This window comes from Mesoplodon mirus (genome assembly GCF_964341445.2).
Source record: "Mesoplodon mirus genome assembly, chromosome: 3".
In the NCBI taxonomy this organism is placed as follows: Eukaryota; Metazoa; Chordata; class Mammalia; order Artiodactyla; family Ziphiidae; genus Mesoplodon; species Mesoplodon mirus.
Window position 1 is genome coordinate 62,159,917 of NC_138978.1, and position 27,999 is coordinate 62,187,915.

Below are 27,999 nucleotides of genomic sequence, written 5' to 3' on the forward strand. Positions count from 1 at the left end.
GTAGCCTGAAAAAACATCATATCAGTGCAGTGGGCATATTTTCAGTTTTCATTTATTTTAATCCTCACCAAGTCCCTGAATTCACTCTCTTACATATTTATTTTTCCAAGTTCTGGCCCTGTGGGTCCAGGTTTATAGATGTAGCTTATAGATGTATTATTCACATTCATTTATATGCAAACATACCTCTCAGTGGATTTTGTTACATTTCTGTTAATCTTGAATTTCATGAAGTTACATAGATATCTGACAACATATATTATTTTAAATACATGCTAATGTTTTTTGACACTTGATTGTTGATCCTAGCAAATGTATGTAATAAAATTCAAATTAGAAATTAGTTCTGCTAGCCACTCTTACTATGTATCAGCACTGCCCGACAGGAAGATAATATGAGCCAAAGATGAGCCACAAATACAATTTTTAAATTTCCAGTAGCCACATTTAAAAAAGTAAAAAGAGATACCAAATTAGTATGTTACATTTAACCCACTATATCTAAAATATTATCTCAACATGTAATAAATATTAAAAATTATGAGATATTCTATCTTCGTTCTTTTTGTAATATTGTGATATATTTACAATACATCTCACTTTGGTCTAGCCATATTTCAAGTGCAGAAGTTACGTAAGGCTAGAGGCTACTATGCTGTATAGTGCAAAAATAGAAGCTATAGGTTCCAGCTCCTTTGAATAACACTATTAGCTTGAAGAATGGTTAGAATGGTTTATATCTTCCCTGCTCCAAGCAGTAATAATGTAAAGCTTCTTTCTTGCTTGTAATTATGTTTGGGAGACCCCTACTAAGTCTCTAGGCATAAAAGATTCCAACCGTGTAATCCCTTCAGGGAAAAGTTTTCCAACACCCCATATAAAATGCTCTCTTCCCTGTTTCTAAACCACCCTATGCATTTTGTAATTGTCAATTTGCTTCTTTGCCTCCCTTCTGGATTCTAGGGAGGCTCTGAGAAAGCTTCCTTTTCCACATCTGTATAGCACAAATAGAGAACAGAAAAAATTCACTTGTCCTTGGACTAGTCATCTTAGAAAGGAAGTACATCATGGTGGTTAAGAGCAGCGGCTCTGGAGCAGAACACCTGGCTTTAAATGTTGACTCTGTCACTTACTGGTTTTGTAACATTTATCTGTCTGCAAAATGGGCATAACAGTATCTACTTCACTGGATTGTTGTGAGGATTAAATAATATAATGTAAAACATTGACATGTAGAAAGATTATATAAATATTTGCTCTAATGTAATGTAGAAACATTGGCACATAGATAGACTGTATATATATTTGCTATAATTTAAAAATATTTTTTACTAAGCATTACTTGCAACATTAAATCTCCTCCTTCCCCTTTCTAAAGGGTAGTATCTGCCACTTAGTAATCCCTTTGCTCATCTACGAAGAAGAACAATGAATGCATATATTTTTTCAAGGAAAATTCACCTGGAAAATAGCCAAGATAGAGTGTTTTCTTTTAGAAATGGAATTACTCCATTTGGGATGTTAGCTAAGAAATATTTTTTAAAAATAGACTACATTTAAAAGCAATATGGAAGAACTACTTAGGTATTTCCTAGTGGTTGAGAATAATTGCTTTGAAAGTGAATAGGAAAAATTTTAAATAACTGTTTAAAAGAATCCACTGAATGAATTTTCTAAGCTCAAAACTCTGACTCTACTACTATGAGACGGATGTTTATGATTTCTTCTCAACGATGTACTTCTTCCCTAAAAATCAAGTTATAAGAAGCCATTTTTAAAAAACACATTTAAGTTGTTCAGTAAATACTTATCAAATAAGGGATATTTTATGGGGAAAAAAACCCACCAGACTAAAAGCCTCCCCCCTTCCCTTAACTGAAAAAAAAAAAACACTTGAAAACAAGAACATGTATAGATATGGATTCCCTCACTCAAAAAATTATGTTCAAATATGAGTCTTTAAAAAAACTCTCTTAAGGAGAAGTTTCTCAGATTTCAAATCCCACCTGTTTCTCCCCTTACCTTCCATCCCACTCCCCATTCCCTATATCCAATACTTGTTGAGGAAAGACTTTTGAGGCAGCCAAAGGCCGAGGTTTGCTTTTCACCACCTACCTCCAAGACAGCAGCAGAATGAGCAAGCAACCTCTTCAAAGATGCCTGGAGTTCTTCTGGATGTCAGTCCAGGAAAGGTGATGGATACAAACCACCTCTGCATTGCAGGGACCCATGAACCAGCCCCACCCCCAAGTGGCTAATTTCAAGAGGGCAGGGGCATCAGTGTGAAAAATTCTTATTAGAAATCTTCTCCAGATGTGACTGGCAATGGGTAATGGGTAACGCAATGGGTGATTTTTGTTGTTGTTCAGTGAAAAAGAAATTATTACAGCTGATTGCATGCAGGAAAAGCTTTATTAAGTCACGGAACTGTTACAATTTTTTTAAACTGCAGTGTAGAATACTCAAACATTTTTAAATGACTTAGGAAACAATTGGTATATATTTAGTAAGCAAGTTCCACTATCACAATTTTCTCTGCTCCCACCCTCAATGCTCAACTATAGAACGTTCATTTATTTATCATGTTTAGTATCTCTGTCTCACAGTCATCTGTCAGAGATTTTGTTGCAAAAACATGTCTCTTAACAATTAAATACACAATGGGAAGATATGATCAGACATTTACAGGACTTGAAATGTTTAAGAATAATACACAATAATAGGATTACAAGAAGGGCAGTGAGATCTTTCAATTCATTTTGCTATTTCCATTCTCTTTTTTAAACATTCATCTCTAAAGTCCGTCCAAGTCCCATCCTTTAAAATGCATCCTGTTCCTTTTTCCTCTCCTCCTCCAATGTCCATATTTTAAAGATTCGAGTTCTCTTGCCTGGGGAAAAGAAAAGTTACTAACTCACAAGGGACATTTATTGACATCTAATTGTTACAACCCAAACCACAGCACAAAAGTCAGTCGTGTACAGGTGACACAGCACAATGGGGTCGGTCCATGTTTTCAGCACACTGAAGGAGAAGAGGGTCGGGCTCCTTAAGGCTCAGGGTTCACATGATGATGCACTTGCCCAGCAGCTTCTCGGCGGTCTTGGGGATCTGGGATTTCTTCTGGGGAGGCTGGGCGGCGGTGGCAGTGGCGGCGGGCTTCTTCTCGAAGTTTATCAGCATCTGGAACAGCTCCTGCACATTGATATTCATCTTGGCGGAGGTCTCCAAGAAGGCGCAATTCCACTCCGACGCGTAGGCAGCCCCTTCCTTCTCGCTTACCTCCCGGTGGCTCTCATCGCACTTGTTGCCCACCAGGATGACGGGGCACTTCTGCGGGTTGTTGCCTTTGAGTTGACGGATCAGCTCATAGAGGGGCTTCAGCTCCTCCAGGGTTTGCTTCTTGGTGACGGAGTAGACCAGGATGAAGGCGTGACCCCTGGCAATGGCGAGGCGCTGCAGACCCCGGTAGCGGCGGCCGCCGGTGGTGTCGGTGATGTGCAGCGCGCCCGCCTTGTGGCTGCAGCCCAGCGCCTGGCGGTAGGTATCTTCGATGGTCGGCAGGTACGCCTCACGGAAGTTGCCGCGCACCCACCTCTGCACCAGCGCACTCTTGCCCACGCCGGCCGAGCCGAGCACCACCACGCGGAAATCTCTGCTCCTCCTCTGGGGCAGGCAGGTACGGATGACGATCACGGTAGGCAGAGGCCGCAGCCGCTTCATCAGCCGTTCCTTGAGGCCAAAGCAGGAGTTGCCCATGGTTGGGTATTGGCGGGGAGATGCGTGCACACCTTCTCTGACACTTGGCCAGCAGTGAGGGAAGCCTAGGCAGGAAGAGAGAAAGAGAGGAAGAGTGAGCGATGGGAGTCTAACCCGGAATGGTGTCTTGTCGCAGCGCCTGCCTGGCCCGCCGCTCCCTGGGGACTGGGGGCGGGGGAGGTGGGAGGGGTGTCTGCCTCATCTCGCTCCCTAACCCCACCCTCCTCTCACTTCCCTCCTCCCTCCTCTGCGGCGAGCCCGCCACCCACCCCACGCACCTACGGAAGGCAATGCGGGCGGGGAGGAGGGCAGGCTCGCCCCGCACCTATTCCAGTAATACCTTACTGTTACTTTCGCGGTGGCTACGCACCCATTTTTATTTTTCACGCCAGACTACTCCACTCTACAGAATGCCGCAATAACGGACAGCTTGCCAACCCTTAAAACACGCACGTCTGAGCGATGTTACCAAACATTTTCTCCCCAAATAAGCCCTTGTTGTCTTCTCTCCTTCGGTATGAAAAATTGTGCGCGTCTCTGACATGGATCGATCACTGCGGGCAAGGTTAGGTTGCTGCAGACATCACGATCCAGGGTGTGGTCACGGGGGCAGCGAGGGGCGCCCAGGGAGCCCACAGAGTCCAGGATTCGTGACGCTAACAGAGACCCCTTACCTGCAGCAACTGTCCCCAGGTACCCTCTTCCCTGACAACGCACCCACCGGTTTCCACCCCACGATAACCCAGGCTGGTTCGCCCGCTATGCCGCGCGTTCATGTGCCCGAAAAAAAAGGCGGAAGATAGCTTTTACCTCTTTCCGAGGCGGGAACCTCGCGGCAAATTCACTCCTTGCCGGGGTGGGCTCCGGCCGCGGACGCAGCGGCGGCAAGTAATTGCGTAACCAAGTTCCGAGCTGCAGCTGGCAACCAGCGCGCTCGGAGGCTCGGGGCGAAATGCTCCAACGGGGGGACTGAGGCTGGTTAGCCAGAGCCAGGGGGCGCAGGCTGGGAGACTCCACTTGCATGGCTCACGGAGGGGGGATTGGGCTATGAGGGGCTGACCGAGCCCAGACGCGCCCCCCACGCAGTTCCCCCGGCGTCCCCCACACGGGTACCCACAGCCCGGCCGGGGGCGGGGGTGGGAGGCGGTCCTGCGTTCACAGGCGCCCGCCCATTGAGGGGGCTCTGCTTACAGCGCTGGCGATGCAGGCATTTCTCACCTACTGCATTCCTCACCACTTCTGTGCTTTTGCCCCCTGCGGGGTTAGCCTTTCCCAAGCCTTGCCACCTTCTTTTCACTGAGGAATGGCCAGTTAGAATTCTTCCCGCTACTGGTGCCAGACACTTCACCGCATCTCATCCACTTCACTTAGTAAACATTTGTCCAGCGCAAAACCCAGTTTCTGTCTTTGTGGGGGAAGACCAACAGAAGTCCCTTCTGTTACAAGAGACTTCGGAACCTGCCCCCGGTAGGATTTCCTGTTGTATAGACATGTGCTGTGTTTAAGGGTTGAGGGGTATCCTGTACACCCAGCGACATTAAGCAGCTATCACATCCATCATCACTATGTGTACAATACGTCTTATTTAGTCATCATCACAAAAACCTCGTAAGAGAATCGAGACTGGAATGTAGGCAGCCTTCTAGGAGCAGAGAGCGACCCCTGGCTGACAGCCAATAAGAAAACATGGACCGCAGCGCTAGCAACCGGATTTTTCCAACAACCTAAATGAACTTGAAAGCAGATTCTTCTCTACAAACTGCGCATAAGATCAGACCGCCAACACTTTGATTTTAGCCTTAATTAAGCAGAGAATCCAGTTGAGCCCATCCAGACTTCCGACTTACAGAATTGTGGGTTCTGCGGTTGGGAGTCGTTTTAAGCCACAAAATTTGTGGTAGTTTGTTACATAGCAAAAGAAAACTAATGCAGCAGGTAAAATTACTTGTTCAAGGCTACAGGGCTCATAAATGATGAACCTAAACCCAAACCTAGTTCTCCTCACTCCAAGTCTTGTTCTTTTTCTGGTATTATCATTCCGTGTCATTAAGCTGATACACTATATTTTACTCACTAGTGAGAACATTTTTATAGCTTTTCTTTCTTACCCAAAAGCTCATGCGTGTTAGGTAGAGATCAAGAGCACACGTTTTAGAGGCAGAAAACTAGGTTTAGAATGTTCGTGGGTTTTTTCCCTTTTCCTTCTTTTGAGTACATCTTAATATACCTTTGAGCTGTGGGATCCTGGAGAAATTACTTTTCTGTAGAAGGGGAACTGATACCTATGAGAAAGAATTGTGGGGAGGATTCAAGGAGCTACTGCCTGAAGACTACTTAGAAGGCATATAGAATGCAATAGGTAACATAAATGACAGCTATTGACCTTCACATAGTAATACAGAAGTCTGTATACACATAATCCTGTAGTCTTTGAGTATTTTAAGAGCGGCTTTTTGGAAGTGGAAATGATCTTTTTATTTAATCCAAAGAAGAGCAGATTTCAGTCTGGAAAACATAGCAGGTTTGGGTGTAAATAAGTTGATAGAAGAACTTGGGTCAGGAAGGAAGTAGGGTGAGAATTCTAAGCTTTAATGAAATCTTTGCACATTCCTCCTAAACCACAAGAATCACTCTGTTGAAATTAGGGCAACTACAAAGTCTTTAGAAATGAGAAAGACTAGAAAAGAGGCTCTGGAAACTGAAACTGACAGGCATCGGTTTATCCCAGAGCAGGCTACTTGGTGCTTGACAAGTTGTCCTCTATATTGGGGGGTAGTTCTAATTCTTAGTGAAGTTTTCTTAGTTTACCTGTCACTCCACTCACTGATTCTAGTTTCATCTTCTGCAGTCTGGAACTGCACTGATCAATCTGCTCCCTTGGATAACTTTATATCCTTTCAGCCATTTGAGGACAGTCATGTCCCATCACTAAGTCATTCATAACATTGGAAATGGCCTGAGGACCATCTAGCCAAGCCCTTCGTTTTGGTGATGAGGAAACTGAACCTCAGAGGCCACATCATGCCCCGACTCCTGACCAAGCTTACTCTTCTCTCCCTCAGCCTCCTCTTCTGTTTGAAAACAACTGTTCCTTGGGGGGGTGTGGGTGTCTTTTTCTCCACCGCTTTTTAGATTTTTCCAATTTTTATAATGCACAGTTGTTTTTTTACAGTAAAAAAAAAACCTAAAAATACATGTTTTAAACATAAAAAAACAAAAGGAAAGAGGTTCCTGAAAACACTGATATGGACGATGAATGAAGGTGCCTCTGGAGGCAAGACATTTAAAATAAAGAAACACCCAAAAAGAAGATGAGAAGCAGAAGGCGGAGGAGGAGGAGGAGGAGAGAAGGAGGAAGAAGAAGAAGGAAAAAGCTGCGGGGAGGGGGGCGGGGCTTCCCTGGTGGCGCAGTGGTTGGGAGTCCGCCTGCCGATGCAGGGGACACGGGTTCGTGCCCCGGTCCAGGAGGATCCCACATGCCGCGGAGCGGCTGGGCCCATGAGCCATGGCTGCTGAGCCTGCACGTCCAGAGCCTGTGCTCCGCAACGGGAGAGGCCACAACAGTGAGAGGCCATGGCTGCTGAGCCTGCACGTCCAGAGCCTGTGCTCCGCAACGGGAGAGGCCACAACAGTGAGAGGCCCGCGTACTGCAAAAAAAAAAAAAAAAAAAAAAAAAAGCTAGGGGGTGTGGAAATATATCCCAAAGTTAAAGCCTTCAAATGCCAGAGAGATGAAATTAAGAGATTATAAATAGAATTCACAAGGAATAATGAAAATTGGAAACCATAACTTCTACATCCAAACCAAGTCTTGCACCTCAAAAGCCAGTATAAAATATCTCACCTTAAGAGCCCTAGCCCAGGGAACCAGCACTGTGGTGGGCCAGAAGTGTCAAAGGAATGGGCCATTGAATAGAGTTCCCTGTCCTTTACAGTAGGTTCTCATTAGTTATCTATTTTATATATAGTAGTGTATATATGTCAATCTCAATCTTCCAGTACATCCCACCCCCCCTTCCCCCTTGCTACATGTATAAGTGATGCACTTTGCCATACAGCAGAAACTAAAACTACATTGTAAAGCAACTATACTCAAATAAAAATTAATTGAAAAAAAAATAAAAGGAATGGGCCAGACCAGAGTTCTGGAGCAAATATTGGCTAGTTAGGATCCACAGTTTGGAGATATATCAGGGAGAAAAGACAATTAATTGAAACTAACACTGAGATGAAACAGATGTGGGAATTATCTGACAAAGACTTTAAAGCAGCCATCATAAGAATACTTCAACAGGCACTTACAAATTTTCTTGAAACAAATAAAAAATAAAAACATTAGCAAAGACCTAAATAGACGTTTCTCCAAAGAAGACTTACAGGTGGCCAAGAGGCACATGAAAATATGCTCAACATCGTTAATTAATTAGAGAAATGCAAATCAAAACTACAATGAGATATCACCTCACATCAGTCAGATTGGCCATCATCAAAAAGTCTACAAACAGTAAATGCTGGAGAGTGTGTGGAGAAAAGGGAACCCTCCTACACTGTTGGTGGGAATGTAAATTGGTACAGCCACTATGGAGAACAGTATGGAGGTTCCTTAAGAAACTAAAAATAGAGCTAGCGTATGATCCAGCAATCCCACTACTGGGCTTATATCTGGAGAAAAACATAGTTTGAAAGGATACGTGCACTCCAATGTTTATTGCAGCACTGTTTACAGTAGCCAAGACATGGAAGTAACCTAAATGTCCATCAACAGATGAATGGATAAGGAAGATATGCTACATATATACAATGGACTATTACTCAGCCATTAAAAAGAAAGAAAGAATGTCATTTGCAGCAATGTGGATGGACCTGGAGATTATCATACTAAGTGAAGTAAGTCAGACAGAGAAAGACAAATATCATATGATATCACTTATATGTGTAATATTAAAAAAATGATACTAGGGCCTCCCTGGTGGCGCAGTGGTTGAGAGTCCGCCTGCCGATGCAGGGGATACGGGTTCGTGCCCCGGTCTGGGAGGATCCCATATGCCGCGGAGCAGCTGGGCCCGTGAGCCATGGCCGCTGGGCCTGCGCATCCGGAGCCTGTGCTCCGCAACGGGAGAGGCCACAACAGTGAGAGGCCCGCATACTGCAAAAAAGAAAAAAAAAAAAAAATGATACTAAATGAACTTATTTACAAAACAGAAACAGACTCACAGACTTAGAGAATGAACTTATAGTTACCGAGGGGAAGGGTGGGGTGGGGAGGGATAGACTGGGAGTTTGGGATTGACATGTACACACTGCTATATTTAAAATAGACAACCAAGGACTGCCCTGGTGGCACAGTGGTTATGAATCTGCCTGCCAATGCAGGGGACATGGGTTCGATCCCTGGTCTGGGAAGATCCCACTTCCATGGAACAACTAAGCCTGTGTGCCACAACTACTGAACCTGCACTCTAGATCCCATGAGCTACAACTACTGAGCCTGCATGCCACAACTACTGAAGCCCGTGCACCTAGTGCCTGCACTCCACAACAAGAGAAGCCACTGCAATGAGAAGCCCACATACTGCAACAAAGAGTAGACCCCGCTCTCTGCAACTAGAGAAAGCCCGCATGCAGCAACGGAGACCCAACACAGCCTAAAATAAATAAATATTTTTAAAAATAAAAAATAAAATAGACAACCAATAAGGACCTACTGTATAGCATAGGGAACTCTGCTCAGTACTCTGTAATAACCTAAATGGGAAAAGAATTTGAAAAAGAATAGATACATATATATGTATAATTGAGTCACTTTGCTGTAAACCTGAAACTATCACAACATTGTTAATCAACTATACTCCAATATAAAATAAAATTTTAAAAAATGTTCAGCAAAGAAATAAAATGTATAAAAAGGATCTAAACAGAAATTATGGAACTGAAAAATACAATAATAGAAATTTTTTAAACTTTCTGAATGGTCTTGATAGTATAATGGAGATGACATTGGATGAATCAGTGAACTTGAGGGAGGATAAAAAAATAAAATTTACTCAATATAAACAATAGAGAGAAAATAGACTGGGGAAAAAAATGAACAGAGTCTCAAGGACCTGTGGTACAGTAACCAAAATCCCAACATTTGTATCATCAGAGTCCCATAAGGAGAGGAAAAGAAGTCTAAATGAGTATGGGAAGAAATTACAGCTGAAAGTCTCCCAAATTTGGTGAAAGACACAAACTTACAGTTCCAAGAAGCTGAGCAAACCCCACCAGGATAATTCCAAGGAAATCCATGCCAAGACACATAATTGAATTCTGAAAACTGAACACAAAGAAAAATTCTTAAAAGCAGCTAGAAATAAACAATATATTACCTGTCAGAGGAACATTATTTCAGATGATGGCAGATATCTCATCTGAAACCACAGATGCCAAAAGAAATGGCATGACATTTTTCAAGTGCTGAAAGAAAAGAACTGTCAACTGCAAATTCTCTATCCAACAAAATGGTCCTTCATGAAAAAAGACATGTTCAGATGAAGAAAAACTAAGAGAATTTGTTGTTAACAAACCTACCCTTAAAGAGTGGCTAAAGGAAGTTTTATAAACAGAAAGGAAAAGATAATTTGGAACTTCATAAAGGAAAGTAGAGTATCAAGATAGGTAAAAGAAAAAGTAGGGGTAAATATGATAGACAATCCTTCTTGTCATAAGTTTTTACAATCATGATGATCAAAACAAAAATTATAACACCTGATATTCAAGGCAATGATATTAAAAATTGAGGAAGGTAAAGGGACCTGAATAGAAGTAAGGTTTTCATACTTCACTCAAATGGTAATAGATTATGATGTCATATATGCATATTGTAATACCCAAAGCAATAACTTTCTATATAAAGAGATATACTCAAACACACTAAAAATAAATCAAAATAGAATCCTATAAAACATTCCAGGGCTTCCCTGGTGGCGCAGTGGTTGAGAGTCCGCCTGCTGATGCAGGGGACACGGGTTCATGCCCCGGTCGGGGGGGATTCCACATGCTGCGGAGCGGTTGGGCCCATGAGCCATGGCCGCTGAGCCTGCGCGTCTGGAGCCTGTGCTCCACAACGGGAGAGGCCACAACAGTGAGAGGCCCGCGTACCGCAAAAAAAAAAAAAAAAAAAAAGGAATGAAATAATGCCATTTGCAGCAACCTGGATGGACCTGGAGACTATCATACTAAGTGAAGTAAGTCAGACAGAGAAAGACAAATATCATATGATATCGCTTATATGTGGAATCTTTAAAAAATTGATACAGATGTATTTATTTACAAAACAGAAATAGACTCACAGACATAGAAAACAAACTTATGTTTTTCAAAGGGGGAAGGGGAGGGAGGGATAAATTGGGAATTTGGAATTAACAGGTACACACTACTACATATAAAGTAGATAAACAAGGACTTACTGTATAGCACAGGGAACTATGTTGAATATCTTGTAATAACCTATAATAGAAAAGAATCTGAAAAAGAATATATATGATATATATACATTAGTTATATATATATATATATATATATATATATATTCATTTGTTATAAAATTAATGATGCAACTAAACATACAACCCAGCGTACATACCTACTACTACTAAACATACATACCCAGAGCTCTTGGGTATTTATCCCAGAGAAATGAAAACTTATGTTCACACAAAATGCACACAACTTTATGTGTGAATTTTGTACACAAATATTTACAGCAGGTTAAATCATAGTAGTAAAATACTGAAAACAACCCAGCCATCCTTTAGCAGGTGAATGGTTAAACTATGGTACATCCATATCATGGAATACTACTCCAAAAAAAAAAAAAAAAAGAGAGAGAGGGAGAGAGAAAGAGAATTATTGATACAGGCTACAATTTGAATAAATCCCAGGAGAATTATGGTGAGGGGGAAAAAAGCCAGTCACCAAAGTTTGTATACTCTATGATTCCATTTATGAAACATTCTTGAAATAAAATTATAGAAACGGTGCTAGTAATAGGGCTTAGAGATGAGGGAAGAGGCATGGAAGGAAGGTGGGTATTCTTGTAAAAGGGCAACAGGAGAGATTCTCATGGTGATGGAACTGTCCTGTATTTTGACTGTGGTTGTAGATATGCAAACCTATACATTTGATAAAATTCCATACCATTAAATGCATACAGAGATGAGTACAAGTAAAACAGGGGAAATCTGAATAAGAACAGTGGATTGTATCAATGTTAACATCCTGGTTGTGATATTGACTACAGTTTTGCAAGATATTACCATCGAGGGAGACTAAGTTACTCAGGCTCTCTCTGTATTATTGCTTACAATTGCATGTCAGTCTTCAGTTACCTCCAAGTAAAATCATTAATTTTAAGAGGCATTTGCAAAAAAGCCAAAAACAACACATCTCTTGTGGCTCCCTGTTGCCTACAGAATTAAAGTTCAAACTATTTATCTTCAGATTTCCAGCTCCCTGCAAACAGATCCCAGATTCCCTTTCAAATCTTACCTTCCACAAGTCTACACACACTGGCTTAATAACTGGATATTCTTGGGAGTTCCTGTGTCTGCTTCTCCACTCAGTTCATCCTCCAACCCCATCCCCTCATCCACATGCCCCAATCCTGCCCTTCTTCTAGGTTCATCTCCAAATGGCACATCCAGCTGGAGGGAATCCCTCCCTCTGAATCCCCATGCACATTTTACCTTGTATTATAGCTTTGTATATACTTGTTTTATACTCTCCGCAAAGCTATGAGCTTTTCTCAGATGGAACTGAGATTCATTTATCTCTGATTCCCTTACAGGTGTTAGTAAGCACCATCATGTAGCTCTCAGAGGTGACCAGGATGGTGCGGGGTAATGTAGATTCCATCAAGAGGGGTAGAAGTCACTGTAGGAGTTCCGAGCTCTCGAGCCAGCTGGCTTCTCTCCAGCTGTGGTTCCACCACCTGTTTATAATTTGGCCTTTAATTCTATCCTTAATATCCTCAACTGATAATAGGGAAATACATGGCAAGTGTTGACATGTTAAAAGCACCTTCCTCAATACCTGGCAACAAGTAGACACTCAAAATGCAGCTGGAGTTTGGAGACCTGGTCTCCAGTTCCTATTTGCTCACATACCGCTTGTTTGGACTTAGACAAATAACTTCTTTTCCTTTTATATTCAGTTTCTTCATCTGTAGAAGGGGGTCAAAATACCCCTGTTTGAAGTAAGATTAATTGACTTATGTGTGTAAAATTCAAGCAGGATATTGCTTGTGGAATGTGAATAAGCTAACATCCATTTGAGTCTTTGCTATGAGCCTAATATATTACATGTGTTTATTCATTTGGAACTTATATTATGAGTCCATGAAGTGGAACTAATGCTGTCTCCATTTTACAAATGAGGAGACTAGGCATAGAGAGATTAACTGCATGGTAGAGGCTAGGAATTCTGGCTACCTCTCGGACTTGTGTATTTCACACCATGCTGCCTCTCTAGCAGAGACAGGTGGTGATGTTTAGGACCCTCACAATCATAATTTGGGGAATCTGTTTTCTTTCCATTTCTTTCTGGGTTCTTCCCCTCTTTTAAGCTCTGTAGACAACTAATGGCAGTTGTGTTCCCCACCCTTCACCAAAAAATAGTATCTTCTTTACAGTTTTCATTTCCAAGATCAGTGTTGCTTCAGACTCTTCCTTTAACCCTGCAACGATCTTCTCCCATTCCTATGACTTCTATTCCCAGCCTGACTGCTTTCTCCTAGCACCCTGATGCTATAAACAGCTCCTTGTTCATAGAGGTATTAGCTCCTACCTCATAAAGAAAGGAGGACACCAGATAAAACTCCAGCAGCCCCTAGCCCACACATATCCTGCAGCATTTTCTCTTTTCTCCATCCAAGGCTGATGCCTTCATCTGAGCCCTGGAGTGCTTTTCAACCTGTGGTCCTAGGATCACCTGAATTGGCATCAACTGGGATGCTTTTTAAAAATACTCAACCCAACTTACACGATGCTACATGTCAAACTTTTTCAATTAAAAAAAATACACAACCCACATCTACAGAATGAGAATATATGGGTGATACCTGGGGGTCTGCATTTTAACAAGGCCCTCAGCTGATTCTGATACAGAAGAAAGCTTGAAACTACTTTAGCACCTTGCTTGATCCATCATCCCATCTCTAACCTAACAGAATGAGTGAAGGGGGGTCAAAAGGTTAAAAGAAAGAAGAGATAACAAGAAAAAAGAAACACAAGAGGAAAAGCAAAACTGGAGGAGAAAATTTTGAGTATGATTTTGAATATGTTGAATTGGAGATGCCTGTGGGACACACAGGAGACTATTTCTAGTACTCAGTTGGAACTATTGAATAGAACTCCAGGGAAAGATGGATATAAATCCACTATATTTAAAATGGATTTCTAGTAAATATATATATAGTTGGATCTTCTTTATCTACTCTGTCTCTGTATTTTAATTGGTATATTTAGACAATTCATATTTAATATGATTATCGGTGGTTAGACAGATTTCATGATTATATTTCCTGGAACAAGAACTGGAAACCATGGTTTGCAGTGGATTTCTGTGCTTCTCCCAGATTCAAGAGAGAAAATTTTAATACCAACGTGTCGACATTCTTGGGATATTTCAATGTTTTAGGCAATTTTCTTAACTTCTCTATCCTCAGTCTCCTCATCTGTAACATTGGGATAATAGTGGTACCCTACTCTATAGAGTTCTTGTGAGTAAATAATGAGTATTTCATGAGTAAATAAATATAAAATGCTTGGGACAGTGTCTGGACATAGTAATCACTCAGTAAATGTTAGCTATTCTCACTTAAGGGGAAAATAGGGCTAAATATTTAAAAAAATAAAAGGTATACAGGTTGGAAAGGAAGAAATAAAACTGTCTTTGTTTGAGGGTTACATGATTGTCTATGTACAAAATCCCAAACAACTGACAAAATAAAAAAACCCACTTGAGGGCCTCCCTGGTGGCGCAGTGGTTGAGAGTCCGCCTGCCGATGCAGGGGATACGGGTTCGTGCCCCGGTCTGGGAGGATCCCATATGCCGCGGAGCGGCTGGGCCCGTGAGCCATGGCCGCTGGGCCTGCGCGTCCGGAGCCTGTGCTCCGCAACGGGGGAGGCCACAACAGTGAGAGGCCCGCATACCGCAAAAAGAAAAAAAAAAAAAAAAAAAAAAAAAAACCCACTTGAAATGGGTAAGTGACTACAGCAAGATCACAAGATACAAGGTAAATGTACAAAATCAATTGCTTTCCTTCATACCAACAATGAACACTGGAACTTGAAATTATTAATACAGTACCATTTACATTAGCATCAAAAACCTTGAAATAAAGAGGGAAGACATGTGGGAACATATGTATATGTATAATGGATTCACTTTGTTGTAAAGCAGAAAATAACACACCATTGTAAAGCAATTATACTCCAATAAAGATATAAAAAAAAACCTTGAAATACTTAGGTGTAAATCTATCTAAATATATATAAGATCTATATGCGTAGAAATAAAAAACTCTAATGAAAAAAGTTTAAAAAGTTCTAAATAAATGAAGAGATATTCTGTGTTCATGGATTAGAAGACTCAATATTGTTGTCAGTTCTGCCCAACTTGATTTATAGATGCAATATGATCCAAACTAAAATCTGAGCAGCCATTTTGTGGGTGTCAAACAAACTAAAGATTATATGGAAAGGCAAAACAAACAAATAAAAGGCAAAACTAAATAGCCAACACAATACTGAAGAAGAATAACAAAGTTGAAGGACTGCAATTACCCAACTTCAAGACTTACTATAAAGCTATAGTGATCAACATGGCATGGTATCTGTGTATTCTGCTATTGTTGGATAAAGTATTTTATAAATGTCAATTAAGTCTAGTTGATTAATGGTGCTGTGTCAGTTCAACTGTGTTATTACTCAGTTTTTGCCTGCTGGATCTATTAATTACTGAAGGGGTATTCAAGTCTCCAAATCCATAATAATAGATTTGTCTATTTCTCCTTGCTGTTCTATTAGTTTTTGCCTCGTATGTTTTGATGTTCTGTTGTTAGGTAAACACACATTAAGGATTGCTATGTTTTCTTGGAGAATTGACTCCTTTATCATTATGTAACGACCCTCTTTATCCCTGATGATTTCCCTTGTTCTGCAGTCTAATTTGTCTGAAATTAATATAGCTATTTCAGCTTTCTCTTGATTAGTGTTACTATAGAATATCTTTCTCCATCCCTTTACTTTTAACCTATCTGTCTTTATATTTAAAATGGATTTCTTGTAAATATATATATATATAGATAGATAGAGAGAGAGAGAGAGAGAGAGAGAGAGAGAGAGAGTTGGATCTTCTTCTTTATCTACTCTAACAGTCTCTGTATTTTAATTGGTATATTTAGACAATTCATAGTTAATGTGATTATCAGTATATTTGGTTTAATATCTACCATGTTTGTAGCTGTTTTATATTCATTGTACTTGTTCTTTGTTTATTTTTTCCCTCTTTTTCTTCCTTCTCTGGTTTTAACTTAGCATTTTATATAATTCCATTTTCTCTCCTCTTAGCATATCAATTTATAATATACATTTATAACAAATTTAAGTCCACTTTCAAATAACACTTCAGATGAAAGGCAGGTGACCTATAATATTCCCAATTAATCCCTCTCATCCCTTATAAATTTATGTCATTCATTTCACTCATCCATATGCTATAATCACCTAATGCATTTTTACTATTATCACTTTGAAGTTACCTATTAGATCAATTAATTAAACAGTAAAAAATTTTATTTAACTTTTATTTATTCCATTTCTACTGCTCTTCTAGTCTTTATTTAAATCTGAAATCTGAGGAAAAGCTTTAGAGAATATGCTGTCTGGAGAGAACCTTGAAGGGAGAAGAGGCTATTGGGGAAGAGACGGACAGAAGAATGGTGCCAAAAGGGCACAGAGCCAAGAAAGCATCCATGGATGAAATAGTAGTTGAATTGGAATCCCTCCTAGTAATCATCTGTGGTTTAATTACCTCATTTCCTAGGTGAGTAATCTGCCCAAGTTTACACAGCTAGAAAGTTGCAGAACTGGGATTCAAACCCAGGAAGAGTGACTTCAGCACCTATTCTAACCACAGAAGGATGTAAGAACTTGCTCAAGATGTCTCAGCCAATCAGACACAGCCAGGACAAGATCTTAGTCCCTGTCTCCCAGACCCTCACCTTCCATTCTCCCACAGGTACGCATCCTGAAACACAATTAATACTCAGAAATACTATGGAGATTTTAGAGAGTTAACATAGTTTTCTAGGGTTAACATAGTTTTCTGGGGTCAAGGTTAACATAGTTTTCTGGGGTCAAGGTTAAAAAAAGAATCAGAGATGATATATCCTCAGGAGGCAGAGAGGATTTGTAGTTTCACTCATTACGGCTTTGAATAAGCTGCCAGCATAGTCTTCTTTTTTTTTTTTTACTTTTTTTTTTAACATGTTTATTGGAGTATAATTGCTTTACATTGTTGTGTTAGTTTCTACTGTATAACAAAGTGAATCAGCTATACGTATACATATATCCCTATATCCCCTCCCTCTAGCATCTCCCTCCCACCCTCCCTATCCCACCCCTTTATGTGGTCACAAAGCAGTCTTCTTAATGAAATGAGCCAGAATCCTTCTTTGGAAACTTTCCTAGACAATCAGGTCTATGTAAGTGAATACTTATACCCTAGACCCAAGGGAATGCACCAACCAAATGAAGGCTCCTTGAGGAGGGGGTTGGTGGGAGGAGAGTGTCAGACACCACAATGGGACTGGCAGAGGAGATCTTTCCTTCTTTCTTGGAGTATTACAGGTAAAAGATTATGTATTCACAGAACAACAAGGATGGGTATTAAAAACATAGTGCTCACTGTAAAAAAGTAAGAAAGTGGGATTACCTAATTATATAAATTAAAGATATATGCCCACAAAACAACATTATACATTTTGCAGGAACACATACATACAAGATACATATTAACACATTAGAGTAGTTGCATATGGGAGGCAAGGAAAGACAGTGAGTTATACAGGACATATATATATATATATATATATATATATATATATATATATATACACACGTACACATATATATATTACATATTTACATTTCTTATACATACTTGATTTATATAAGGATATATATAATTTTATCTCCTTATATAAATCATGTGTGCATGTGTATATTACAACCCTGAACAATGATAAGGTGCTTGAGGGCAACATCTGTAAATGACGCATTTTAGAAACCCTCACACTTCCTGGTTTATAGTAGGCAAACAAATATTTCTGAATGAATGGCTTCATTTTCAACTTCCCCAATGTTCTGAGCAGTACCTGCCAGACAGAGCAAAGACCTTTCTTCCCAACACCTCCCTTGCCCGTGCTCCCAATTCTCTCTGTGTCACTAAGTTCTATTAAAGTAGCAGGAAAGAGCTGCCTACAAAGAGAGGAATAATTGTTAAAGAATGAAAATAATTATCCCCATTAAAAACAAGAAGCACATTTTATGCCCCTTTTAAGTTAAAAAGTTTAGTTTTGCAGCGTATTTCCCTTTGATTTTTTCCACGTGCACAGTGTTTCCACTGTAAAATACTCATTGCCTAAACAAAAGCATCCTTGTACATGTTCATAAAGAGAAATAAGTTTTCACCCCATTGTGTTATTTCAGCAGGATTCTGAATGCTGTTTTTTTTCTGTGGAACACAATGGTATATACTCCTTGTTTCACTGTTTTCAAACAAAATCATGTTTCTGCCAGTTAAATTGAATTTGACAAGGCTGAATTTTTAAAAGGATTTAAAAATACTATAACAGTTTTAGATTCACAGAATTATCACAAAGATAGTAAAGAGAGTTCCCATATACCTCACAGCCAGTTTCCCCTATTATTAACATCTTACATTTGTATGGTACATTTGTCACAATAAATGAACTGATATTGATACATGATTATTAACTCAAGTTCATTTTTTATTAAGATAGCCTCATTTTCTTTCCTAATGTCCTTTCTGTGTCTCAGGATCCCAGCCAGTTTACCACATTATATTTAGTTATCTCCTTAGTTTCCTCTTGGTTGTGAGTTTCTCAGACTTCCCCTGTTTTTGATGACCTTGATAGTTTTGAGGATTATTGTTCAGATATTTTGAAGAAAGTCTCTCAAGTGGGGCTTGTCTGATGTTTTTCGCATAATTAGACTGGGGTAATGTTTTGGGAGGAGGACCACAGAGGTACAGTGCCATTCTCATCACACCACATCAAGGGATACACCATCAACATGACTCATCACTGTTGACATTTTCCTTGATCACCTGGTTGAGGTAGTGTCTGTCAGGTTTATTCACTGTAAAGTTATTCTTCTTTTTCTCCCTTTCCATCCTATACTTATAAGCTTACTTTTAAATGTTAAGACTAATTAATGAAATTCCAGAGGCTGGTCTTAAAAATGAAGTCTTTACAATTAGCAAAAGGATTCTCAGAAAAGAACGAGAAGAGGTTTCCCTTCCCCTGTACCAACTGTGGGAGAGCTGTTTCCTTCTGACTCAGGAAGATTGCATGAAGAATCTGATTTGATAAAGCTTTAAATTGACAAGACTCACAAGAATGTTACTTTTGTTTTCCTGTACAATATGGAGATGTGAATATGTGTCACTTTCCAATTGGTTCTGCTCTTTGCTAATGTACATTTGTCCCTGGCCACATAAGGTGAGAATACTGTAATATATCATAGAAATAATGTAGGAATCAAATGCAGAGATTAACAAAGGACTATGAAAATATTGGAAAAAAGAACAATTTCAACCAGGCAACTTGAGGACAGTTTCATGAAGGGTAGGACATGTGAGTATGGTTTTAAGAGATAGAGGAGGCTGAAGGAACATCACGTGCACTAACACGAAAAAGGAAAGGACAAGACATAGGAAATGGAGAGCTCTAATATCTGAGCACACAGGATGGGCAGAACTTTTATACTAGGCTAAAGAGTTTGCACTTCATTCTATAAGCATAGGTGTGGGGGACATTGAGATTTTGGGGTAAGGAGAGTAATATGATCATATCCGAGTTTTAGAAAAGTAACTGGCAACTGTTTAAAGGAAATTGGAAGGATAAAAACTTAGAGAAAGACAGCAGTTATAAGGGCTTCCCTGGTGGCGCAGTGGTTAAGAATCCGCCTGCCAATGCAGGGGACACGGGTTTAAGCCCTGGTCCGGGAAGATCCCGCATGCGACAGAGCGTCTAAGCCCGTGCACCACAGGTACTGAGCCCGGGCTTTAGAGCCTGTGAGCTACAGCTACTGAGCCCACATGTCACAACTACTAAAGCCTGAGCGCCTAGAGCCCCTGCTCCACAACAAGAGAAGCCACGGCAACGAGAAGCCCACGTACTGCAACGAAGAGTAACCCCCGCTTGCTGCAATTAGAGAAAGCCCATGCACAGCAGCAAAGACCCAACGCAGACAAAAGTAAACTAGTTAAAAAATTTTTTGAAACGGAGAGGAGCTTCAAGATGGCGGAAGAGTAAGATGCGGAGATCACCTTCCTCCCCACAAATTCATCTACATGTGGAACAACTTCTACAGAACACCTACTGAACGCTGGCAGAAGACCTCAGACCTCCCAAAAGGCAAGAAACTCCCCACGTACCTGGGTAGGGCAAAAGAAAAAAGAAAAAACAGAGACAAAAGAATAGGGACGGGACCAGTGGGAGGGAGCCATAAAGGAGGAAAGGTTTCCACACACCAGAAGCCCCTTCGCAGGCGGAGACGGGGGAAGCTTTGGAGCCACGGAGGAGAGCGCAGCAACCGGGGTGCGGAGGGCAAAGCGGAGAGATTCCCGCACAGAGGATCGGTGCCGACCAGCACTCAGCAGCCCGAGAGGCTTGTCTGCTCACCCGCCGGGGCGGGCGGGGGCTGGGAGCTGAGGCTCGGGCTTCGGTCGGAGCGCAGGGAGAGGACTGGGGTTGGCTGCGTGAACTCAGCCTGAAAGGGCTAGTGCGCCACGGCTAGCCGGGAGGGAGAAGGGGGAAAAGTCTGGAGCTGCCGAAGAGGCAAGAGACTTTTTCTTCCCTCTTTGTTTCCTGGTGCGCGAGGAGAGGGGATTCAGAGCGCTGCTTAAAGGAGCTCCAGAGACGGGCGCGAGCAGCGACTATCAGCGCGGACCCCAGAGACGGGCCTGAGACGCTAAGGCTGCTGCTGCCGCCACCAAAAAGCCTGTGAGCAAGCACAGGTCACTATCCACACCTCCCCTCCCGGGAGCCTGTGCAGCCCGCCACTGTCAGGGTCGCAGGACCCAGGGACAACTTCCCCAGGAGAACGCACGGCGCACCTCAGCCTGGTGCAACGTCACGCCGGCCTCTGCCGCCGCAGGCTCGCCCCGCACTCCGTACCCCTTCCTCCCCCCGGCCTGAGTGAGCCAGAGCCCCCGAATCAGCGGCTCCTTTAACCCCGTCCTGTCTGAGCGAGGAACAGATGCCCTCAGGCGACTTACACGCAGAGGCGGGGCCAAACCCAAAGCTGAACCCCGGGAGCTGTGCGAACAAAGAAGAGAAAGGGAAATTTCTCCCAGTAGCCTCAGGAGCAGCGGATTAAATCTCCACAATCAACTTGATATACCCTGCATCTGTGGAATACCTGAATAGAAAACGACCAAATTGAGGAGGTGGACTTTGGGGGCAAAGATATATATATATATATTTTTCCCCCCTTTTTCTCTTTTTGTGACTGTGTATCTGTATGCTTCTGTGTGTGATTTTGTCTGTATAGCTTTGCTTTTATCACTTGTCCTAGGGTTCTGTCTGTCTGTTTTTTTATTTTTAAAAAACTTTTCTTAATAATTACTTTTTATTTTCATAACTTAATTTTATTTTATCTTCTTCTTCCTTTCTTTCTTTTTTTTCTCCCTTTTATTCTAAGCCATGTGGATGAAAGGCTCCTGGTGCTCCAGCCAGGCGTCAGGCCTGTGCCTCTGAGGTGGGAAAGCAAAGTTCAGGACACTGGTCCACAGGAAACCTCCCAGCTCCACGTAATATCAAACAGGGAAAATCTCCCAGAGATCTCCATCTCAATGCCAAGACCCAGCTTCACTCAACGACCAGCAAGCTACAGTGCTGCACACCCTATGCCAAACAACTAGTAAGACAGGAACACAACCCCATCCATTAGCAGAGAGGCTGCCTAAAATCATAATAAGCCCACAGACACGCCAAAACACACCACCAGACGTGGACCTGCCCATGAGAAAGACAAGATCCAGCCTCATCCACCAAAATACAGGCACTAGTCCCCTCCACCAGGAAACCTACACAACCCACTGAACCAACCTTAGCCACTGGGGACAGACACCAAAAACAATGGGAACTACAAACCTGCAGGCTGCGAAAAGGAGACCCCAAACACAGTAAATTAAGCAAAATGAGAAGACAGAGAAACACACAGCAGATGAAGGAGGAAGGCAGAAGCCCACCAGACCTAACAAATGAAGAGGAAATAGGCAGTCTACCTGAAAAAGAATTCAGAATAATGATAATAAAGAAGATCCAAAATCTTGGAAATAGAATACAGAAAATACAAGAAATGTTTAACAAGGACCTAGAAGAACTAAAGAGCAAACAGTGACGAACAACACAATAAATGAAATTAAAAATTCTCTACAAGGGATCAATAGCAGAACAACTGAGGCAGAAGAACGGATAAGTAACCTGGAAGATAACATAGTGGAAATAACTACTGCAGAGCAGAAGAAAGAAAAAAGAATGAAAAGAATTGAGGACAGTCTCAGAGACTTCTGGGACAACATTAAACACACCAACATTCGAATTATAGGGGTCCCAGAAGAAGAAGAGGAAAAGAAAGGGACTGAGAAAATATTTGAAGAGATTATAGTTGAAAACTTCCCTAATATGGGAAAGGAAATAGTTAATCAAGTCCAGGAAGCACAGAGAGTCCCATACGGGATAAATCCAAGGAGAAACATGCCAAGACACATATTAATCAAACTATCAAAAATTAAATACAAAGAAAAAATATTAAAAGCAGCAAGGGATAAACAACAAATAACACACAAGGGAATCCCCATCAGGTTAACAGCTGATCTTTCAGCAGAAACTCTGAAAGCCAGAAGGGAGTGGCAGGACATATTTAAAGTGATGAAGGAGAAAAACCTACAACAAAGATTACTCTACCCAGCAAGGATCTCATTCAGATTTGACGGAGAAATTAAAACCTTTACAAACAAGCAAAAACTAAGAGAATTCAGCACCACTAAACCAGCTTTACAACAAATGCTAAAGGAACTTCTCTAGGCAGGAAACACAAGAGAAGGAAAAGACTTACAATAACAAACCCAAAACAATTAAGAAAATGGTAATAGGCACATACGTATCGATAAATACCTTAAATGTAAATGGATTAAATGCTCCCACCAAAACACATAGACTGGCTGAATGGATACAAAAACAAGATCTGTATATATGCTGTCTACAAGAGGCCCACTTTAGAGCTAGGGACACATAGAGACTGAAAGTGAGGGGGTGGAAAAAGAGAAGAAAGCTGGAGTAGCAAGTCTCATATCAGACAAAATAAGACTGTAAAATAAAGACTATTACAACAGACAAAGAAGGACACTACAGAATGACCAAGGGATTGATCCAAGAAGAAGATATAATAATTGTTAATATTTATGCACCCAACATATGAGCACCTCAACACATAAGGCAAATACTAACAGCCATAAAAGGGGAAATTGACAGTAACACAATCATAGTAGGGAACTTTTACATCCCAGTTTCACCAATGGACAGATCATCCACAATGAAAAGAAATAAGGAAATACAAGCTTTAAATGATATATTAAACAAGATGGACTTAATTGATATTTATAGGACATTCCATCCAAACAACAGAATACACATTCTTCTCAAGTGCTCATGGAACATTCTCCAGGATAGATCATATCTTGGGTCACAAATCAAGCCTTGGTAAATTTAAGAAAATTGAAATCATATCAAGTATCTTTTCTGACCACAATGCTATGAGAGTAGATATCAATTACAAAAAATTCTGTAAAAAATACAAACACATGGAGACTACACAATACACTACTTAGTAACTAAGAGATCACTGAAGAAATCAAAGAGGAAATCAAAAAATACCTAGAAACAAATGATAATGAAAACATGATGACCCAAAACCTATGGGATGCAGCAAAAGCAGTTCTAAGGGGGAAGCTTATAGCAATACAATCCTACCTTAAGAAACAAGAAACATCTCAAATAAACAATCTAACCTTACACCTAAAGCAATTAGAGAAAGAAGAACAAAAAAAAACCCAAAGTTAGCAGAAGGAAAGAAATCATAAAGATCAGATCAGAAATAAATGAAAAAGTAATGAAGGAAATGATAGCAAAGATCAATAAAACTAAAACCTGGTTCTTTGAGAAGATAAACAAATAGATAAACCATTAGCCAGACTCAACAAGAAAAAAAGGGAGAAGACTCAAATCAATAGATTTAGAAATGAAAAAGAAGAAGTAACAACTGACACTGCAGAAATACAAGAGATCATGAGAGATTTCTACAAGCAACTCTATGCCAATAAAATGGACAACCTGGAAGAAATGGACAAATTCTTAGAAATGCACAACCTTACAAGACTGAACCAGGAAGAAATAGAAAATATGAACAGACCAATCACAAGCACTGAAATTGAAACTGTGATTAAATATCTTCCAACAAACAAAAGCCCAGGACCAGATGACTTCATAGGCGAATTCTATCAAACATTTAGAGAAGAGCTAACACCTACCCTTCTCAAACTCTTCCAAAATATAGCAGAGGGAAGAACACTCCCAAACTCATTCTACAAGGCCACCATCACCCTGATACCAAAACCAGACAAAGATATCACAAAGAAAGAAAACTACAGGCCAATATCACTGATGAACATAGATGCAAAAATCCTCAACAAAATACTAGCAAACAGAATCCAACAGCACATTAAAAGGATCATACACCATAATCAAGTGGGGTTTATCCCAGGAATGCAAGGATTCTTCAATATACACAAATCAATCAATGTGATACACCATATTAACAAATTGAAGGACAAAAACCACATGATCATCTCAGTAGATGCAGAGAAAGCTTTCGACAAAATTCAACACCAATTTATGATAAAAACCCTCCAGAAAGTAGGCATAGAGGGAACTTTCCTCAACATAATGAAGGCCATATATGACAAACTCACAGCCAGCATCATCCTCAATGGTGAAAAAATGAAACCATTTCCACTAAGATCAGGAACAAGACAAGGTTGCCCATTCTCACCACTATTACTCAACATAGTTTTGGAAGTTTTAGCCACAGCAATCAGAGAAGAAAAAGAAGGAAAAGGAATCCAAATTGGAAAAGAAGAAGTAAAGCTGTCACTGTTTGCAGATGACATGATACTATACATAGAGGATCCTAAAGATGTTACCAGAAAACTACTAGAGCTAATCAATGAATTTGGTAAAGTAGCAGGATACAAAATTATTGCACAGAAATCTCTTGCATTCCTATACACTAATGATGAAAAATCTGAAAGTGAAATTAAGAAAACACTCCCATTTACCATTGCAACAAAAAGAGTAAAATATCTAGGAATAAACCTACTTAAGGAGACAAAATACCTGTATGCAGAAAATTATAAGACACTGATGAAAGAAATTAAAGATGATACAATAGATGGAGAGATATACCATGTTCTTGGATTGGAAGAATCAACATTGTGAAAATGACTCTACTACCCAAAGCAATCTACAGATTCAATGCAATCCCTATCAAACTACCACTGACATTTTTCACAGAACTAGAACAAAAAATTTCACAATTTCTATGGAAACACAAAAGATCCCGAATAGCCAAAGCAATCTCGAGAAAGAAAAATGGAGCTGGAGGAATCAGGCTCCCTGACTTCAGACTCTACTACAAAGCTACAGTAATCAAGACAGTATGGTACTGGCACAAAAACAGAAATATAAATCAATGGAACAGGATAGAAAACCCAGAGATAAACCCACCCACATATGGTCATCTTATCTTTGATAAAGGAGGCAAGAATATACAGTGGAGAAAAGACAGCCTCTTCAATAAGTGGTGCTGGGAAAAGTGGACAGCTACATGGAAAAGAATGAAATTAGAACACTCCCTAACACGGTAAACAAAAATAAACTCAAAATGGATTAAACACCTAAATGTAAGGCCAGACACTATCAACCTCTTAGAGGAAAACATAGGCAGAACACTCTATGACATAAATCACAGCAAGATCCTTTTTGACCCACCTCCTAGAGAAATGGGAATAAAAACAAAAATAAACAAATGGGACCTAATGAAACTTCAAAGCTTTTGCACAGCAAAGGAAACCATAAACAAGACGAAAAGACAACCCTCAGAATGGGAGAAAATATTTGCAAGTGAAGCAACTGACAAAGGATTAATCTCCAAAATTTACAAGCAGCTTGTGCAGCTCAATATCAAAAAAAACAAACAACCCAACGAAAAATGGGCAGAAGACCTAAATAGTCATTTATCCAAAAGAAGATATACAGATTGCCAACGAACACATGAAAGAATGCTCAACATCATTAATCATTAGAGAAATGCAAATCAAAACTACAATGAGATATCATCTCACAATGGTCAGAATGGCCATCATGAAAAAATTTACAAACAGGGCTTCCCTGGTGGCGCAGTTTTGGGGAATCTGCCTAACAATGCAGGGGACGCGGGTTCGTGCCCCGGTCCGGGAAGATCCCACATGCAGCGGAGCGGCTGGGCCCGTGGGCCACGGCTACTGAGCCTGCACTCTGGAGCCTGTGTTCTGCAGTAGGAGAGGCCATGACGGTGAGAGGCCCGCAGAAAAAAAAATTTACAAACAATAAATGCTGGAGAGGGTGTGGAGGAAAGGGAACACTCTTGCACTGTTGGTGGGAAAGTAAACTGATACAGCCACTACGGAGAACAGTATGGAGGTTCCTTAAAAATCTAAAAATAGAACTACCATACAACCCAGCAATCCCACTACTGGGCATATACCCGGGAAAACCATAATTCAAAAAGAGTCACGTACCAAAATGTTCATTGCAGCTCTATTTACAATAGCCAGGACATGGAAGCAACCTAAGTGCCCATCAACAAATGAATGGATAAAGAAGATGTCGCACATATATACAGTGGAATATTACTCAGCCATAAGAAGAAACGAAATTGAGTTATTTGTAGTGAGGTGGATGGACCTAGAGGCTGTCATACAGAGTGGAGTAAGTCAGAAAGAGAAAAACTAATACTGTATGCTAACACGTATATATGGAATCTAAAAAAAAAAAAAAAAAAAAAGGTCATGAGGAACCTAGGGGCAAGATGGGAATAAAGATACAGACCTACTAGAGAATGGACTTGAGGACACGGCGAGGGGGAAGGGTAAGCTGGGACAAAGTGGGAGAGTGGCATGGACATATATACACTACCAAACATAAAATACATAGCTAGTGGGAAGCAGCCGCATAGCACAGGGAGATCAGCTCAGTGCTTTGTGACCACCTAGAGGGGTGGGATAGGGAGGGTGGGAGGGAGGGTGACGCAAGAAGAAAGAGATATGAGGACATATGTATATGTATAACTGATTCACTTGGTTATAAAGCAGAAACTAACACACCATTGTAAAGCAATTATAAAAGATGTTAAAAAATAAAGATGTTAAAAAAATAGGAGGAGAGGGCCTCCCTGGTGGCGCAGTGGTTGAGAGTCCGCCTGCCGATGCAGGGGATACGGGTTCGTGCCCCGGTCTGGGAGGATCCCATATGCCGCGGAGTGGCTGGGCCCGTGAGCCATGGCCGCTGGGCCTGCGCATCCGGAGCCTGTGCTCCGCAACAGGAGAGGCCACAACAGTGAGAGGCCCGCATACCGCAAAAAAAAAAAAAAAAAAAAAAAAAATAGGAGGAGAAAATTAAACAAAAAAAAAGTGGAAAACTTTTGGAGGCAGAATAGACAGGATTTGGACCAATACCGTAGTTAACAGTAGCAGAGACTGGCAGGATGCTCACCAAAGCCATCTCTTCTTCCTAGGCACACAGCTGGACTCCATTCCCGGCCTCCATTCTATTAGCTGGCAGCATGTGACT

The 27,999-nt window shown here is 40.8% G+C and overlaps 1 protein-coding gene across 1 annotated transcript; it reads right to left on the minus strand.

Annotated features, from left to right (window-relative positions):
• Positions 1 to 2,478: 2,478 nt before the first annotated feature.
• On the minus strand, positions 2,479 to 27,930 carry DIRAS3 (DIRAS family GTPase 3; the record flags this gene model as incomplete). Its single annotated transcript, XM_082613874.1, has 2 exons — positions 2,479 to 3,824; positions 27,885 to 27,930. The coding sequence occupies 2 exons, from the start codon at positions 27,928 to 27,930 to the stop codon at positions 3,064 to 3,066; spliced, it is 807 nt and encodes a 268-aa protein (XP_082470000.1). The 3' UTR covers positions 2,479 to 3,063.
• Between the last annotated feature and the right edge of the window lie 69 nt (positions 27,931 to 27,999).